Source organism: Artemia franciscana, chromosome 15, assembly GCF_032884065.1.
Source record: "Artemia franciscana chromosome 15, ASM3288406v1, whole genome shotgun sequence".
Classification (NCBI taxonomy): Eukaryota; Metazoa; Arthropoda; class Branchiopoda; order Anostraca; family Artemiidae; genus Artemia; species Artemia franciscana.
The window spans coordinates 21,694,131-21,713,074 of record NC_088877.1 but is presented as its reverse complement, the minus strand read 5'-3'; the positions used below and the strand labels follow the sequence as shown (position 1 = coordinate 21,713,074).

The 18,944-nt window shown below is 36.7% G+C and overlaps 1 protein-coding gene across 9 annotated transcripts in view; it reads right to left on the bottom strand.

Annotated features, from left to right (window-relative positions):
• LOC136036181 (uncharacterized) overlaps nucleotides 1-18,944 on the bottom strand; it is a 122,158-nt gene that overhangs the window by 84,506 nt on the left and 18,708 nt on the right. For 4 of the 9 annotated variants that reach the window (XM_065718251.1, XM_065718250.1, XM_065718253.1 and 1 more), the window contains exon 2: nucleotides 16,095-16,317. In XM_065718251.1, the coding sequence (XP_065574323.1) occupies nucleotides 16,095-16,317 (223 nt within the window). Of the gene's footprint in view, nucleotides 1-926; nucleotides 1,188-11,022; nucleotides 11,176-16,094; nucleotides 16,318-18,944 lie in introns of those variants that run through there. The other 5 variants (XM_065718255.1, XM_065718254.1, XM_065718258.1 and 2 more) reach the window with 3 other exon arrangements.

The window sequence follows — 18,944 nt, the reverse complement described above, 5'->3', positions numbered from 1 at the left end:
ATTTAGTTTTCCATGAAAAACTTTATTTTATTTCTGTTCGTTTTAAAATCAAGCTAATTAAATAAATCAAACAAAAAGAAGTTTCAAAGCAAAGTAAAGAGCCACATTAAACCAACGACGAGCAGAAACAAAGTCAGAGTCAACAACCCAAGTCAACAGTAATTTATATTCATTCGCGTCTCACTTATTGGTTGATAAGTATGTCTGTTCGTTCTAAAATTGAACTATAGCATGACTTTGTCTCTCCGTCTTTGCTTTTATATACTTTTTTGTTTCTTTTGAACCGGGTTGGGTTAGGAAAATAAAGCTTTCAGTAATGAATCCAGGGCCCAAAACATACTCTGGGAAGGTATTGCCAAGCTACTATGTTAACCCTCTTTTGGTCTCTAATTCTTAGAAATTTGCCTACTTGATAGGTCTACACCAATTGGAATTCTGACAAAACAACATTATACCTTAATCTTTAGATTGCTGTTTCTTTTTCTCTGGTTGCAGTTTTGAAACACAATTCCTGTTATTTGAGTACAGTTTTAAGCCAAATCAACAGGAATTTCTTAATTTAGGATATATATATATATATATATATATATATATATATATATATATATATATATATATATATGCAGATGGGATTGAGCAAAGTTGTGAAGCAGAAAATACTTTTTCAGTAGGCTAATTCATTTAAGCAGAAGATCTATTTTGCAAGGTTTCACATTTATAACAAAAAGATTTTTAAAGGTCATCGAAGGTCAGTGCCCTCTAGAGGGAGGAGTGAAGGTAGGTACTTCAAAATACCTTCCCAAGACATACTTTGGTCTATAGATCCTTCCCTGAAAGTTTCATTTTCCTAACCTAACCCCTTTCCAAGATAGCAAGAAGTAACTAAACTAGAATTTTACCCATTTCCATATTAAAAAATTAATTACCTTTAGTTAAATTTTAACTGCTAATCCAAATTCTTAAAGCAAGCTGTATATCCTAGCTAACAATTCCGTTTTATTTATAACACAAGCTAAGACGGTAATCACATTTGTACAAAACGTGGCAGTGTAAAAATGGGTAACCAACAATATTTTAAGAAAAATATCCTAGTTTGATTACACTTTTTTCACTGGGAATACGATTGACGTGGACTAGCACATCTCCGTGATCCGAAAGGGACTGACCAAGGTGGAGGTAGATACCATTTCACTATCGTTATTACCATGCAACCAACACCGGTTACACAAGGACTTGGTATATGGGTAGCAATACCCGAGCCCCGCTTTGACGTTGCCATACGTAATTACGGTATATTTGATTTTAAATGGAAGGATGCTTTGAAAGTAAAACAAAAGAATGATGCTAAAGAGAGGCTGCCTTTTCAATATTGTGTTTATCCATATTTGTTTTTTTTTTATTCTTCTTAAATTATGTTTGTTTTTGATCAAATTCTTTTGTAGTCCAGAACGGTTTCTATTGACAATATTTTAATATACTCGTTTCTGCATACACCCAAAATCTCGCAATTTTTCTGCATTCCTTCGTGTATATTTATTAACATGTTCTAGCTGCTTTTCTTTTTTCGTGTTATTCCTCATCTCGTTTTTACATAGTAAATTATAAATATATTATTATTGTTCTAATGATTATCATCATTTTTATTATGACTATGTTATTGCCATCATCTTTCTTGTTTTCATTTTCCATATATTTTGTTCAATTTGGCGTTTTGTTGTTGTTTGTACTGATTTGCCTCCTCATCCCAAAGTAAATCCCCTTGAACGAGCCTGCTAAAAGTTTCTGGGCAGAAAATTGTAGGCTTCCGAATTCCATGTTATTAAGAGCGTAGGCAGCTTAGGCTAATTTGATTTTTTTTTTTTGGGGGGGGGTCCTCAAAAGGTGGAAACAATAGATAAATAAATTATAAGCAATTACGAAAGAATATAAGTACGGTAAGTTCAGATTGCTCTTGGGCAGTGGTCAAAACTTCAGAACAATTATGCCATGGCACCATTCAAAAAACTTGTTTCGTGAAAAATTTATGCGCTTTCAAGCTCTAGCAGAGGGGACTTGCTGGTTTGTAGCAGCACCAGACGTTTTTCGCCTCACCTAGCATCTGAAATTTGGATTTTACGTGTGAATATGTTTAAAAACGTGATCTCCCCAGCCTGATGGCAAAGGATAATGCCTCGCACTCAAATGCTACTCCTTTTCATTATTTTATTCATATTCAAGTTTCCACATTGGCCTAGGTGAGCTACTGAACAAGTTTAACGGTAAATGATTCTTGTTCTCCTCCCCCACTGTCAACTCAGCGCTCTTGTGAGAATAACAGCATAAATACTCCATTACTCTTTTAAGTTTTTCCTGTCATGTCTAGTTTCTTTTCCTCATTTAAGTGAAATTAAAAACTATATTTGGTCAAGATAGTTATAAGATGTCTATTTTGGTCAATAATGAATACAGTGTTTAAGAGACAGAGAGAGGTTCTAGGCGCTTACCCCCCCCCCCCCCCCGCTGAAAAAGCCCTAGTAAATATCCCCCTCCCCCTGGAAAATACCCCTTTGGAAAATGAGGCTTTCCAAATTTGAGAATTTTATTTGTGTTTTTATGGCACTTGTTATCTACCAATTGACATATAGTGATCGCAAATTCTGTCGGTCTGTCGGTCTGTCTGTCCCGGTTTTGCTACTTTAGGCACTTCCAGGTAAGCTAGGACGTTGAAATTGGGCAGGCGTATCAGGAACCTGACGAGATTAGATTAAAAATTGTCGTTCATTCGACCATCTGGGGGGAGTGGGGGACAGTTCAATCGGAAAAATTAGAAAAAAGAGGTATTTATAGCTGACGAACGGGTGGTCAGATCTTAATGATATTTGATTTTTGGAAGGATATCGCGTCTCAGAGCTCTTATTTTAAATCCCGACCGGTTCTGGTGACATTAGGGGTAGTTGGGGGAGGGACCTAAAATCTTGGAAAACGCTTAGAGTGGAGGGATCAGGATGAAACTTGGTGGGAAAAAATAAGAAACAAGTCCTAGAAAACTGATTGATATAACCAGAACGGATCCGCTCTCTTTAGGGTAGTTGGGGGGGGGGGGGGGGTTAATTCTAAAAAATTAGAAAAAATGGGTTATTTTTAAGTTACGAAGGAGTCATCGGATCTTAATTAAATTTAATGTTTGGAAGGATATCTTGTCTCAGAGCTCTTATTTTAAATCCTGGCCGGACATGGTGACTTTGGAGGGGGGGGGGGGTTTGGGGGGGGACCTAAAATCTTGGAAAACGCTTAGAGTGGAGGGATCAGGATGAAACTTGGTGGGAAAAATAAGCACAAGTCCTACATATGTGATTGAAATAATCGGAACGGATCCGATCTCTTTAGGGGTGTTGGGGGGGGGATTAATTCTGAAAATTTGAAAAAATGAGGTATTGCTAACTTACGAAGGAGTGATCAGATCTTAATGAAATTTGATGTTTGGAAGGATATCGTGTCTCAGAGCTAGCATTTGAAATCCCGATTGGATCCGGTGACTTTGGGGGACCAGATTAAATTAGAAATAGTCGTTTTCCCGATTTGACAATCTGGTATTACCAAGGGCCGGTTAATTCGGAAAAAATAGAAAAGTTGAAGTATTTTTAACTTACGAGTGGGTGATTGGATCTTAATGAATTTTTATATTTAGAAGGATCTCGTGACTCAGAGCTCTTATTTTAAATCCCGAACGACATTAAGCCTCTGATTTTCCTTTTAAAGCAATCTATCGATTCTTAGAATTTTGCTAGAGCTCATACCATATGAGCTCTTGGCTCTTCCGACCTCGTCACAAGTGCCATATGAGCTCTTTGCTCTTGTTTATTTTTTGTAGGGGGAGGAAGTTTGGTACATGTGTATTATGCGCCACTAATTCAAGTTTATGCTGTGTAAAACTCGAGAACAAATCAGTTTCTCCATTAGTTTATTTAAGCTTAGCGCCTGACAAGACAAAGAAAAGTGACAGAATACATAGAAAATATATATTTTGGGCTATAATTTGTACATAAGTGTGTGTGTGTGGGGGGGGGGGTAAAGTATTTGGACAGTTTGAAGTTAGAAAACAGTTTTTACTTCATAATATGCGGAATAAGTGTACCTAACACACTTTGCATGCAGAGTCACTATAATTTACATCCCCCAAATGTGCAAATCTATAGCCCAAATTTGCTTCTAGAGTAACGAAGAAATTAACGAAAAAACTGGTTTGTTTTCTCGATTTCCACACAGTATAAACTTGAGTGAGTGGCGCATGATACATAAGTACCAAAATTCCTTCCCCCAGCGAAATTTAAAAAAAAACTCACATAAAATTCTGAAATTTGGAAACCTTTATTTTCCACGGGGGGGATATTTTCCGCGGAGGGGGGATTTTCCGGGAGGGTATTTTCCGTGGTGGAGGGGGGATATTCCTCGGGGGGGGGGGTGCATATTTTCGAGGGTTTATTTTCCGGGGGTATTTTCCACGGGAGTATTGTCCGGGGAGGGGGGAGGTATGGTATTTTCCGAGAAGGGGTTATCGGCGTTCACCAAATAGAAGTAGGGTCCAAATATTTCGATTTTACATCTGGAAACATAATTCAAATGGGAAAAAAAGTGAAAAAAGAAGAAAAGTAAACAAAAGCGGTAGATAATGAGACCCTTGTACAAAATAAAACGAAGATACGTCTGAAAACAAATGTTTTAGCCTGAAACGTCGAACAAATAATTTTAAAAATTGTACTGCGGGCGAAAACCATGCAACCATGATAACTACAACAAATACGAATACTACAAAAAATACGACATGAACGCCACTATCTTCCGATATAAACATGTATTAAAAAGGGTTTTAGGCATTTGATGATTGTGAAGCATTTGAGTAGAAGCTTTGGCCTGACATAGCTCTTGGCTGTATACAAAAATTGGATGATTTCTTTCTTCTTCTTTTTTTATTGGCTTTTGAACCAATGAGAAATAAGCACAAAAAATAATGGAAAACCTACAAGCTCAGATAATGCTTGTTTATAGTCTACGGCTTTATTTTCTTCGGTAAATTAACATTATTTTTTCTACTAGTTACTTATTTTTTTCAATTGCGTCTCGCTCTAAATATAATGAAAGTGTGGCTTTTTTCTAAATATACTAATTTTGGCTATAACTTTAGCCATTTGTAATTTGGAATGCTCAGAATAAGCAGGCATATGCATAAGCAACGAGAAGATGGAATATCTAGAAGGGATGTGATGACGGAAAATTCAGAACATAATTACATACCAAGGGTAGGCTAGTTTTTACCCGACCCTACCTGTAATATTTATCCAAAACTATTTTTGAGAATTTGAGCCACTGAAAGGGCTTTTAAAAACATTCTAACGACATTTCTTTTTGCAATATTATTGGATTCATTTTTCTCACCTGAATATTAGCCATATTAATCTTACTCATACAATGAGGCAAATTCAAAGGATCTTCATTCACAATTTTTAGAAGATTCACATGTCTCTGAAATCTCCCATTGAAATTACTTTCCAGCCAAAAAATAAACGGGTTTTAAGCTTCGTCCTTTTCATCCTTTGAAGATGTTGAATATAAAAAAGCAAGTTATTTCAAATGAAAACCTCCTCTCAACACTTCGCTCGTTACCCTGGAGTTTTTCTTTGTGTTCTAAAGAAGGTTGTTATTCAAATTCAACGGTCCATGTGTCTCAGCAGCGGTACTTACAAAATTAGAACAAAAGTAATATATGCAATAAGAAGGGAGGTATCACCCCCCCAGCAGAGGCTGGGACTTGGGTATGTCAAAAATGAGCATGAAAATAAGAATATCATTTAATTTTTTTTTATAAGCCTGAAGCTCACATTTGCAAGTCTTTTGTCCATGGACACCTAATGCACGAAAAATGTAGAAGAAAATATTGATTCACCCAAAAATAAGGCCCAAACAAGGACCAAAAATTATTTTTTCCTAACTGCTTGAAACCTACTGAAATCCTTGGGTCAAAGTGGCCCTAGGATATAAGGAAATAAATTTTAGTCCCCCAAAAAGGCGTGCTATTTTTATTTTTACTCGCTTGGAACTAATATTCATTAACATAGATGGTCCAATACACAAAAATAAAAACTGGAAAGTATTGGTTCACCAAAATAATGGGACCCGAAAAAGGGGCAATTTTTTTTTTCCTGAACAGCATGAAAAACGCACCGGTAAGTGCCGGGGCTAAGGAGGCCTTAATGTTGAAAAAATCAAGGCTTCGACGAAGGCCCCTACCCCTCCCCTCAAATAAAAAATACTTATTTTCCAATTAGCCTGGAACTTCCAGGGATTGTTCCTTGGTTCAAATATCTCAAATGTTTGTCTGCAGCCTAAAGGCCCCAGTGCGGTCTGGGGCCTGAAAATAGGTCGAGCAATTTTTGGTGTTCCATTGGTTTGAAACTGATATCTACAAGCCCATTCGGCAAGGGCATCAAAAAATAAATGCAAAATTTATGAAGTTATATAAAAAGTCAAACTAGAAACAAACAGAAATTCTTGTAATGCATACATTGCTAAAACTCGCTTTTTTTAGAGTTTCACCTGCGATTAGCACGGGCCACTTCTTACTTATTCAGGTTTACTAAGAATTATTTGATAAGTAGTCTAGGTATTATAGTATGATGCTACTTGACAAAGGGTTAACCCTTGCTGCCTGGATCTGGAACCAGGCAGTAGATAAACTTTCCAAGGAACCTAATGTTTATGTAAAAATTAGAAAAGATGTTGTGATTATATAATTTTATTAGGGAGGAAAAGATGCTAACAAGAGGGAAGATGATTCTTAGAAAGCAGCCAACCTGCAGAGAAACCTCTTTGAAGTCTCATTTTGAAGATTTTTTTGAAGAGAAGTCTCATTTTGAAGATTTTTTTTTTAGTTTTGACATACTTTCTAAAGGTTTCGCTGCATTGGACATCTTTTCCTTCTCACATTTCCAGCCACGCAAACACAGTAGATATTAGATAAAGTGTGCAATAATAAAATGAGGCAAAATGAGAAAAATGTGTAAGTAACTAAGAATAGGAAGTTAAATCTAAGGACTAAACAGGAGACCAAAGCCACGGTAAGGATAGTCCTTATGTGCGATTCGGAAACGTGAGTGCTTTGAAAAGCTGAAGGTGATATTGGATGTTCTCAAGAGGAATTGTTTCAAGGATACCCTTAGTTCTGATTTACGTAAAGAAAATAAAAGCCTCAGGGGAGGGAGTAAACGATGAATCTTTTATAGAGTAGGGGTGACCTGGACAAGGAGTGCAAATGGATATGTTGGTATCAGCTGGCTGAGTGCTGCGATAAGTTGCTATTAGTAGTAGTAAATAACAGATTGAGCAATTTGAGTCCATAAAACAACTAATCAGTCATCTGTAGAACCATATAAAACCATCTTTTGTCACCAGGTGGTCTTTACACATAATTAAACCTAACTATGAAAATTAAGTAACTTCTACTGACTCACAATATAAACGTTGAGACTATGTAAACATTTTGAATGTTATAATGTCATCATCAGCACAAAAAACCGCATGGAATTTTCACATTTAGATATATGTGACGCGAAGGCCACATAATCTAAATATATACAGTACATGACAATAAAAAAAGAACATGGACACATGATGATCGTGCATGGGGGCGAAAGTGGCTGCACCTGAATTTGTTGTGTGGGCCAGAAGAAAAATCATACTTGTTGACGAATGCCATATTTATCATATACGTTGTGAAATGATCAAGCAGTTCATGGTAACAAACAGTAAGAACAGAGCAAGATGTGCCAATAACAATCGAAATTCTGAAAATGGACTTTTATTTTACTTTTAAGTGCCTTTTTGTGGCCGAATTTCTGACTTTTTTTTAAATACCCTTTGAGTTAATATTTCGACTAAGCTTGCAACAAAGACGCTAATACCGATACAGCACAGGTTTCAAGGTCCTCTCTATAAAAACCCAAAATTTCATATTCTCCCCAAAAAAGATTGTTAACGGATAGGAATTTATTAAAAAAAAATTCATGAATATCAAATCAAATCAGTGATCGCAGAAAACTAAGGATTCGATGCCGATCCGTATCGAATCAATAGTCTTCGTGTTCAAAATTTGAACCTACTTTCCCCATTTGAAGTACCAAGCGAGACATAAGAACAGATGTTAAATTCATTTTTCTCATATGAAAGTAAAGAGTGACACTAAAACTGAAAACTAAAAGAAATGGTTCCGCATATTAGGGAGCTTGCGACTTCTCAACTCCCCCGTTCTGTTAGCTAGAATATGACCGTTTTCTCAACGCTCCATAAATGAACCCACAAGAGCAATTCGATAAGAAATTCACACTGCTTCGAGAGAATGAAAGGGCTTATTAGTTCGCATTTACTTACGATGAAATTCTCTGTCCAAATTCTTTGAAAGACAATCAGTTAATAAAACACCTGCAGTTACCAATTAGATATGTTTCTTGCCGTCGAAAAAAAAAATCAGGAAAACAATAGTTAAACTCTAACGTGAAGAGCAGGTCGTTGAGGGATGGTATCCCTCTCATATATAGGATGAACGTTGTTTATTTTGTTTTGGTATTGCTCTCTCCTTTCGTCTAAAATAGGAATTTTTTTTTTCAAGTTCAACGTACATACTATAGGCCAATCGGATGCAATCACCATCACAAGTCTGGATCTTAGGGACTATCAGAGAATGTTTAGGGCGGTGAAGTTCAATACCACGGAAAAAGCAGTGAAATGCTAATGTTTTGACCAGAGTGTTTTGATTTTTACTAGAGTAGAAGATATTTAGGATTCATCTTAGGAAAAAAAAATTCCTTTCAGACACAATCTATTAAAGGGGAAAACTGCGCCCATTTATGAACAATGAAATTAGTGTTAACAAAGTTCACTTAGGATCCATAATAGGGATACAATTCTGACTGACTTTGACTATGATCCAATGATAAAACGAATTTTGATTTGCTTGTACTAGGTCAAGGAGATCAACGGCCATCAACAATCCACTTCTTCAGAATAGTAATTAGCTCTTGTGTTGGTTTTTATGGCACTTGGTATTAACCAAGTGACATATAGCAATCGCAAATTCTGTCGGTCCCAGTTTTGCTACTTTAGGCACTTCCAGGTAAGCTAGGACGATGAAATTTGGCAGGCGTATCAGGGACTGGACCAGATTAAATTTCAAATAGTCGCTTTCCCGATTTGACCATGTGTGGGGGGTGGGAGTGTGTGGCCCGTTAATTCGGAAAAATAGAAAAAATGAAGTATTTTTAACTTACGAACGGTTGATCAGATCTTATATTTTGGAAGGATATCGTGTCTCAGAGCTGTTATTTTAAATCCCGACCGGATCTTGTGACATTGGGGGGGGGGTTGGGAGGGGGAAACCTAAAATCTTGGAAAACACTTAGAGTGGAGGGATCGGGATGAAACTTGGTGGGAAAAATAAGCACAAGTCCTAGATACATGATTGACATAACCGGAACAGATCTGCTCTCTTTGGGGTAGTTGGGGGGGGGGGGTTAATTCTGAAAAATTAGAAAGAATATGGTATTTTTAACTTACGAACGGGTGATCGGATCTCAATGAAATTTGATATTTAGAAGGATATCGCATCTCAAAGCTCTTATTTTAAAACCCGACCGGATCTGGTGACATTTGGGGGAGTTTGGGAGGAGCCTAAAATCATGGAAAACGCTTAGATTGGAGGGATCGGGATGACACTTAGTGGGAAAAATAAGCAGAAGTCTTACATACGTGATTTACATAATTGGAACGGATCCGCTCTATTAAGGGGGGAGGGTTAATTCTGAAAAATCAGAAAAAATGACGTATTTTTAACTTATGAAGGAGTGATCGGATCTTTATGAAACTTCATATTTAGAAGGACCTCGTAACTCAGATTTCTTATTATAAATCTCAAATGGACCCGGCGTCATTGGGGGGGGCAGTTGGGGGGGGGGGCCGGAAATCTTAGAAAATACTTAAAGCGGTGAGATCAGGATGAAACTGGATGAGAAGAATAAAAACCTGTCTAAGATACGTGACTGACAAAACCGGACCGGATCTGCTCTCTTTGGTGGAATTGGGGGGGGGGGGTAATTTTGAAAATTGAGGTATTTGTAACTTACGAAAGGGTGACCAGATCTTACTGAAATTTGATATTTAGAAGGAGCTTGTGCTTTAAAGCCCTAATTTTAAATTCCAACCAGATCCTTTGACATTGGCGGGAGTTGGAGGGGGAAACCGGAATTCTTGGAAAACGTGAAAATTAAAATGAGGTATTTATAACTTACGAGTGGGTGACCGGATCTTAATGAATTTTGATATTTAGAAGGACATCGTGACTCAGAGCTCTTATTTTATCCTGACCGGCATTAAGCCTCTGATTTTCCTTGTAAATCAATCTATTGATTCTTAGAATTTTGTTAGAGCTCATACCATATGAGCTCTTGGCTCTTAGCTCTTCTTGCCTCGTCACAAGTGCCATATGAGCTCTTTGCTCTTGTTGAAGTTCCCACCAATTGAATTCGCTGTAGAATCTGGGCGAAGACATGAGGAGCCACATTGCCAGGTCCACGGTCAAGAAAAAGCAAATTAAGCCGAACATAATTTGTTTAAGGTGTATATATTCAGAGTCTACTGAACCTCAGAAACCGTGGACAGATGGTGTAGTGTCTAGAAAAAAACGTTCCCGGGCCCTAATTTAAGGCTATCATGCCGGGCAGACAGTTCATTGGCTTAAGGCAACTTTAACGCAGCTTCTCGGTAAGCCGTCCACCGTTACTATTACCGAGATGAGTTTGATTCGTTCAAAACAAAATTCTAGCTACGCCACAGGAGCTAAATATTAGAAAGAATTAAAGGAGGATTTCATTTAAGATGATGAAAAAAGAAGTAAAGTATTTGAACATTCCAATTTTGGTAACTAGATACTTCTATATAGCTTCATTTCCGAAAGGTTTTTTTTATTTTGGGACAATGGTTGAGAGTAAAGTAACTCACACAAGAGAAGAGATCGAAAAGCCAATGGTCATTTCCGGTGTTAATCCTTACAACTCGACTTCTATATTCGTTGTAATCAAATATCAACTAAACTGAACTTCTAAAGATAAAACATATCTTTATCATGGAATAAACTCAGTGACGTACTGTCACGTAAATAGTAGAGCCTCTAAGCCCGTTTGAGACGCTTGGTTGGTTGCACCCTGCAGCACAGAAGGTATGCAAAGGTCACAAAAAACTATAGCTGGACAATTTGCAGACAATCAATCTGAATCATAGGCCTTTGACCATATTACAAGGGGATAAAACGCAACTGATGACGTATCTTCTTACCGGATCTGAAATTACATGTCTAAACAGAAGAAGATACAAGTTAGCCCACATAAGAAATTAAGAGATCATTGAACCAGTGAAACGATTTGAAAACCTTTTGTGATTAAATCTGTTATTGGCTATATATTCATGAATGTTTCCGAAAAAAGATTATATATTGGGAAAAAAGAGCGGTCAAGGCGAAGTTGACAAAGCACCCTTTTACTGAATTCAATAAAATTCCATTTTTTCAAATATGAATAAAGAGGGACATTAAATCAAACAGAAGTTTTCTTATCCATGAGGGATGATACCAACCTTCTCTCTTTCCAGCCTTCTAAGCTTCAACAAGAATTTGTTTAGTGATCTCTTGAAACCACTCTGGCTATGTAAATACGAAAGGTGTTACGTGACATATCAGCCGAAAAGAGTTATATAATCGATTTGAGGAAAGTTAAGCATGCCTGATCAATTAGTTTGATTAGAACGCATGTATACCCCTTCATATTCGAGATATTCTCAATTTTATAATCGATACAAAACACGTCGTAACCAAAGTCAAATCGAACGCGTTAACTACATAGCCTCTAGAGCAACAAAAATTGTAACATAAAACCCACTATAAGATGGCCAGAAAGGCACAGGAGCTCGAGAGAGACATGGAGGCATATTTTCCAAAACAGGTTTTTGCTTCTCCTGGTCATTTTGCAAAACGTCTATTAACGCCTTTCGTATTCACCCACTCGTAAGTTAAAAATACCTCAATTTTTCCTCTCCCTTCAGCCCCCCCCCCAGATGATCGAATCGGGGAAGACGACTTTATCAAGTCAATTTGTGCAGCTCCCTGACACGCCTACCATCTTTCATCGTCCTAGCACGTCCAGAAGCACTAAACTCACTAAAGCACTGAGCCCCACCACGTAACTCCACCAAAGAGAGCGGATCCAGTCCGGTTACGTCAATAACGTATCTACAACATTTATAAGCGTTTTCCAAAATTTCCGGTTTCCCCCTCCAACTCCCTCCAATGTCAAAAGATCTGGTCGGGATTTGAGATAAGAGCTTTGAGACATGAGTTCCTTTTGAATATCAAATTTCATTAAGATCCGGTCACCCGTTCTTAAGTTAAAAATACCTCAATTTTTCAGATTTTTCCAAATTAACAACCCCCAGCTCCCTGAAAGAGAACGGATCCGTACCAATTATGTCAATCTCGTATCTATAACTTGTGCTTATTCTTCCCATCAAGTTTCATCCCGATCTCTCCACTCTAAGGGTTTTCCAAGATTTCCGGTTTCCAAGATTAATGTTTCCCCCCTCCAACCCTCTATGTCCCCGGATCCGATTCGAATTGAAAATGGAGCATCTGAGACATAAGGTTCTTCTATATATCAAGTTTCATTAAGATCCGATCACCCTTTCGCAAGATACCTCAATTTTTACGTTTTCCAAGAATTCCGGTTTCCCCTTCCAACTCCCTTCAATGTCTTCGGATCTAGTCGAGATTTAAGATGAGAGTTTTAAAGCACAATATCCTTCTAGATATCAAATTTCATCAAGATCTCATCACCCGTTCGCAAGTTACAAATACATCATTTTTTCTAATTTTTTTTAATTACTCCCCCACCCCCCAACTCCACCAAATAGAGCGGATCCGGTCCGGTCATGTCAGTCACCTATTTTGGACTTGTGTTTATTCTTTCCATCAAGTTTCATCTGATCTCTCCGCTTTAAGTGTTTTCCAAGATTTCTGGTCCTCCCCCCTAATGACACTGGATCCGATCGGGATTTAAAGAAGAGATATGAGTTTCAAGGTCCTTCTATATGAAATTTCTTTAAGATACGATTATTCTTTCGTAAGTCAAAATACCTCATTTTTCTAATTTTTTAGAATTAACCCTCCCCCCCCCCAACTCCCCCAAAGAGAGCCGATCCGTTCCGGTTATGTCAATCCCGTATCTAGGACTTGTGCTTATTTTCTCTACCAAGTTTTATCCCGATCCCTCCACTCTAAGCGTTTTCCACGATTTTAGGTTCCACCCCCCCAACTTCCCCTTCACCGGATTTGGTCAGGATTTAAAATAAGAGCTCTGAGACACGGTATCCTTCTAAACATCAAATTTCATTAAGATCCGATCACTCCTTCGTAAGTTAAAAATACCTCGCTAGCAAACTACCGCAAAATTGCAGAGACGTGTTTAATAGATCAGTTAAAAGCTAGTGCCTCTCATACAATTGTGTTAACAACTCCATCGTTAAGCGCCATATGGCATAAAAATGAAAAATTTTGGGTCCATTTTGGAATGGAAAGACTTGGAACCATAAAGGCGGTACCACCATGATCACCAGAATCGTCAACACCTGACTGGAGGTTTACAATCTCCTTTCACATGTTCGCCTCCTATTTCCCTTTGTAAGTAAATACAAAAAATGCTCTTTGAAAAAAACTAGGAAATGAAAAAAGATATCATTTATTATTTATTTTTTTCATGATAACAATTGAATATCTTGTGAAGCAAATTCCCAAGATAATGATGACAACATACCCCTCGCAATCTTTATTTACGCGACAAAATTGCACTTGTCTTGTGGGATGGAAGGATTGTAAGAAGTAACATCTATGTTTAAGGGGATTCAATACCTTAAAGGACCACCCTATCAAAGCCAACGCCTAGTTTCCTTGTATTTTAGAAAAACCATTAATCTTCCCCTATTTTGTGCCGATGATAAAAGACATTAAGAGTTCAGATATTCAGATTGCCAATTTAGATATTCAGATATCAGATTGCCAAAGGTGAGACTCATAGATTTCTGATTTTGGCTTCATTCCAAAAAGAGCCGTTATAGAAACTCTGGAAGAGACTCAATGGATTGGGATTTAAAGTTATGGTGTGGTTTCAACAGAAAAAGCGTAAATGGTCTAAATGATGCATGCTTAAGATTTAATGAAACTTACATAATTTCAAAGTGTTAATTTTATTTTTTCCAACAAACGGAGCGAAAGAACAATTCTTCATCCTTTAATTTCTAACGTAGTTCTTAATTACAAAGAAAACTACTTTTTAATTGATTCTAATCTTAGATCGAAGACTTAATATTCCTGTTCCTCCAAATTGTTTTCAACTGCGAAAAGACAAGATAATAAGAACAAGACCTTTTCAAATGAAAGCAATCAGCAAAGGTGAAACTTGGAACAAATACACAATGGCCTATATTTTGTTGAACAGTTGAATTTTCTATCTTGAAACAAAAACCAACTTCTCCTGAAGATACATGTAAGTATTGAAATCATATCTTATAAAATCTTCGTCGACGGTAATTTTCCATGTTAAGATATTGAAAAAATATTCAAAAGGAATATTCCTTAAAAACACGTAAATTGTCTCATAAGAAATTCATAACTTTAATTTTGTTTAAAGAAAACAAAACAGAACTCCTGTTATAAAATTAATCTAGACATTCATTTAATCAAACACATGAACAGTTATAACAAAATAGATATGAAGAAATGATTTTTATGATTTTTTATGGCGCCATTTGGTCAGTTATTGACACCCTTGTTATATTACCCTCTCCCTAATATTTTACTTATTGATGCCCTTGTCGCATTGGTCCCCCTAAAATTTGCTCTAGATCCGCGCCTGGGATACATCCTTGAGTCGATTTCACTCAATAGGCTACTGCAAGAACATAATAAAATATATTCTCGAGAAAACTCTTTTCACACTAGCTATTAACAATGGGAAAGCAAAATCCATTACTAAACTCTAATTCGATATTAATTGGAAAAACTAAAACCACAGACGTTCTTCATTTGATTTCCCAGAAAACCAAAAATTTTAATAATTTCCTCTTGACAGTTTCTGAGGCAAAAAACTTGATTTTGGGACGTAAATCTAGCAACCACGAATGCACTTTAAATCATTTTTAATTCCTTCGAATGAAAAAGGGACTTCATTTTGATCATACTGCTTTCCAAAAATGGTCAATTTAAATTTTCCAAAAGCAGCAACTGCAAAACGGCTAAAAAAAACCCAAAAAGATACTAGAATACTACAGTCTTTAAAATTCCTATTCTAGGGAGCATTAAACTCAAACGCGGAACCATGTCCGTTTCAAAAATGGCTCCGGGGTAGGGCAGGGCATTAGGTGCAAACCAAGAAGAATAAGATAGTGGACGACGCCCCTTTTCTTCTTATAATAGTATTATCTAAATATAAAAACTTAACAACATGATATCAAAAACTATGACGCAAAAATAATAAGATCTTTGACAGTCGAATTAACCGCTTGAAATGGGCGTTTTAGCTCTCATTAATTGAAAAGTATGGTTAATAAGTAAGCCATACTCAAGGTCAGTAATATCGTTGTTGTGAAGAATATTTTCCTGAGTAGTTTTGGACCCTAAGCTTTAGAAAATGTACCAAAAAATTTATTTGAACTATTGCTATTTTGATGCTGCTAAGACATTATATTTTATTTACTTAATTAGAGTCCCAAAGAGAAAACAAAGAACACATTTAAATGGGTTAGTTTCAATACAGTTGGTCCATCAAAAGACAAAGAAATAATATAAAGGACAGCTTAGAAAATGTGTTGCTCATTATTTGAAACTACTCAACCCGTGTCATCCCAATGTGGTAGCTCTAAATTAACTTTAGTACCCCAAAAAAAATAAAAATCTGTACCCAATGTTAAATGCTGAGGTTCCCACATTTTGAACGCACTGTAGGCTACCCAAAATCTATAAAGAAACGTACCCATTTTTGGCAGCAGCTGAAAATATATTCTCTAATGAACTCTTCCACCAGCCCATTTTCTTCTTATTTAGTGCCAATATGTCATCTACTCTTTCGTAATCTGGCTCAGGTGAATTTGGTTTGCCCGGTGCCATAGCTATCTCCTCGTTCAAACATCCAAGGTTTGTGATAGATGAAGCTGAAGATGTTCCACGTCGATGGTACTCGACGATCACAGGTGATACTGTAATAAGACACGTACGTTGTTAATAATGTTTATTTGCTTCAAAGCTTTTTCTTTTTTTCTAGGTTTTTTTCCTAAAAATGTTATTGAAACAACCATCTTACTTCCTTAGTGGGCATACTATCTTACCTTGAAACTCTTCTTGAAATAATATCTTACCTTGAAATAATAAATAAAATAAGACGCATTATCTATCGGCTGCTTTAGATTGCGACAAAAACGTAAAACGAACAGACATTATTCCGTATATGAAAGGGGCTGTCCCCTCCTCAACGCCTTGCTCTTTATGCTAAACTTTGTATTGTTTTAAAAAGTAGAGTTGTGACAAAGAGTCAAACTTCAGCGTAGAGAGTGAGGTGTTGAGGAGAGGACAGCTCCTTTAATATACGGAATAATTGCTGTTCCTTTTAAGTTTTAATGTCGCTCCTCACTTTTGTTTAAAAAATCCTTTTTTGTTTTATTCAATTTCTGAACGTTTTTTCAACTAATGCAGGTTCGAATTTGGCTCGTCGTACATGAAAAATTAAAATGAAAAGTTGCATATTAATTTTGGCAGATTTATTCCGTGTATCAAGGGGTGTCGCTTCCTCAATACCTTGCTCTGTACGCTAAATCTTTTTGCACTTTAAAAAAAAGCTTTCTTCTAATTAACCAGGCCCCCTGTCTTAGTAGCCGGTCTTTAAAAATTGGGACAAACAATTAAACTTTAGCGTTAAGAGCCAAGTATTGAGGAGGGCACGATCCTTAACAATTTCTGTTCGTTTGAGTTTTAATGTCGCTCCTTACTTTCAGTTAAAAAACTTGTTGTTTTATTAGATTTCTGATTGTTTTTCAAATAATGCCAGTAAATCTGGCTCACCCTCTAAAAAATATACCCCTCCTCACGGAAAACTCCACTGTGGAAATTTCATCCAACGCAAAGTGCACTCCCCTTCAAATTCCCTCCAGACAGTTCCATCCTCGCTGAAAATACCCCTCCCAGCATAATTACTTGCGGACGATTCAACTTGAAAAATTCTCCATAGAATTCTTTCATTTGAATAAGACTTCAATCTCTAATCGGTTTCTCGACCACTCCAGAAATGCCCCCTTCCGTGGAAATTATTTCCCAGAAATAAAAATACGTGAAAAATAGCCCCCGAATAATTCCCCCGGGAAATCCCCATACGAACAATATAGCAAAGAGAATGTAAGAAAATTAAAAGAAAATTGTATAGTAATTCTGTCGAATCCCCTCAGCTTAAAATTTCCCCTGGAAATTTTACACCGAGAAATTTCCCTCTCCAAGGAAGATTCATGCTATAAAATCCACACCAAAGCATAACCCTTCCTGGAAAAATATATAAATTGGGCACTTCATAAAATACAGCCCTCTCGCCACAGATGCTGGGGGCTATTAAAGAGACGGTTATTTGATCTTTCAAACACACTGAACAAAGAGTCTATCTCAAAATTTTGATTAGATAGCTTTGGGAGAAATGGGCGTGGGAGGGGGCTCAGTTGCCCTACAATCTTTTTGGTCACTTAAAAGGGAACTAAAACTTATAGTTTACGTTCGATTGCATCCTCGCGTGATCTTCTAGGACCATTATTTCAATACGATGACCGTTGAGGAAAAAAAAAAATAAATAAAATAAATACGCATCCGTGATCTGTCTTCTTCCATAAAAAATAAATAAATAAATAAAAAGTTTTTTCAACTGAAAGTAAGAAGCAACATTAAAACTTAAAACGAACAGAAATTATTGCGTATTTGAGGGGGTTCGCCCCTCGTCAATACCTCTCTCTTTACGCTAAAGTATTATTAGTACTTTCAGAAGAGCTATTTATTCTAATTAAACCACCTTTGTCATTCAGGAATTTCTTGAAGAACTGTTATTCTTGAAGAACGGGAACGAAATTAGAACTTTAGCATAAAGAGGAAGGTATTGACGAGGGGGCGAACCCCCTTATATGCGTAACAATTTCGGTTTGTTTTGTTTTAATGCCGCTATTTACTTTCAGTTGAAAAAACTTGTTTTGTATTATTTAATTTCTTATTATTTTTTAAAATCTCTTTTCCCCATGACAAATTACTCCATGGAAAGATTCTACCACGTAACCACCTCACCCCTAACCCCACCACCCGCCACCAAAAAAAAACCCGTAACTTCCGTAACTTCTGTAAACTTCCTAATAACCAATACTATATGTAAACAATAGGCAAAGTTTATAACTTGCAGCTCTTCCCCCGGGGACTGTTAGGGATTACGGCCATTGTGATTCAGGGGTCATTCTTAAACAAACGGGACAAAATTCAAGCTTTAGTGTAAAGAGCGAGGTATTGACGAGGGGGTGAACCCCCTCATATAAATAAATAAATATAAATACACTAAATACACAAATATAGAAGTTCGTTACGTAAGTTAATTCGTAAGGTACGTATGTTTATTACTAACAAAAACGTTCGTAAAAAAGAACAAAAAAATCTAGTTGCATTTTTTTAGTAACCAAAAATCGGAGGGCAACTAGGCCTCCTCCCCTAACCCTTTTATTAGCAAAATCGCCCATCAAAACTATGAGAAAGCCATTTAGTCAAAAAAAAAAACAAGTTTTTTTAAACTGCAAGTAAGGAGTGACATTAAAAC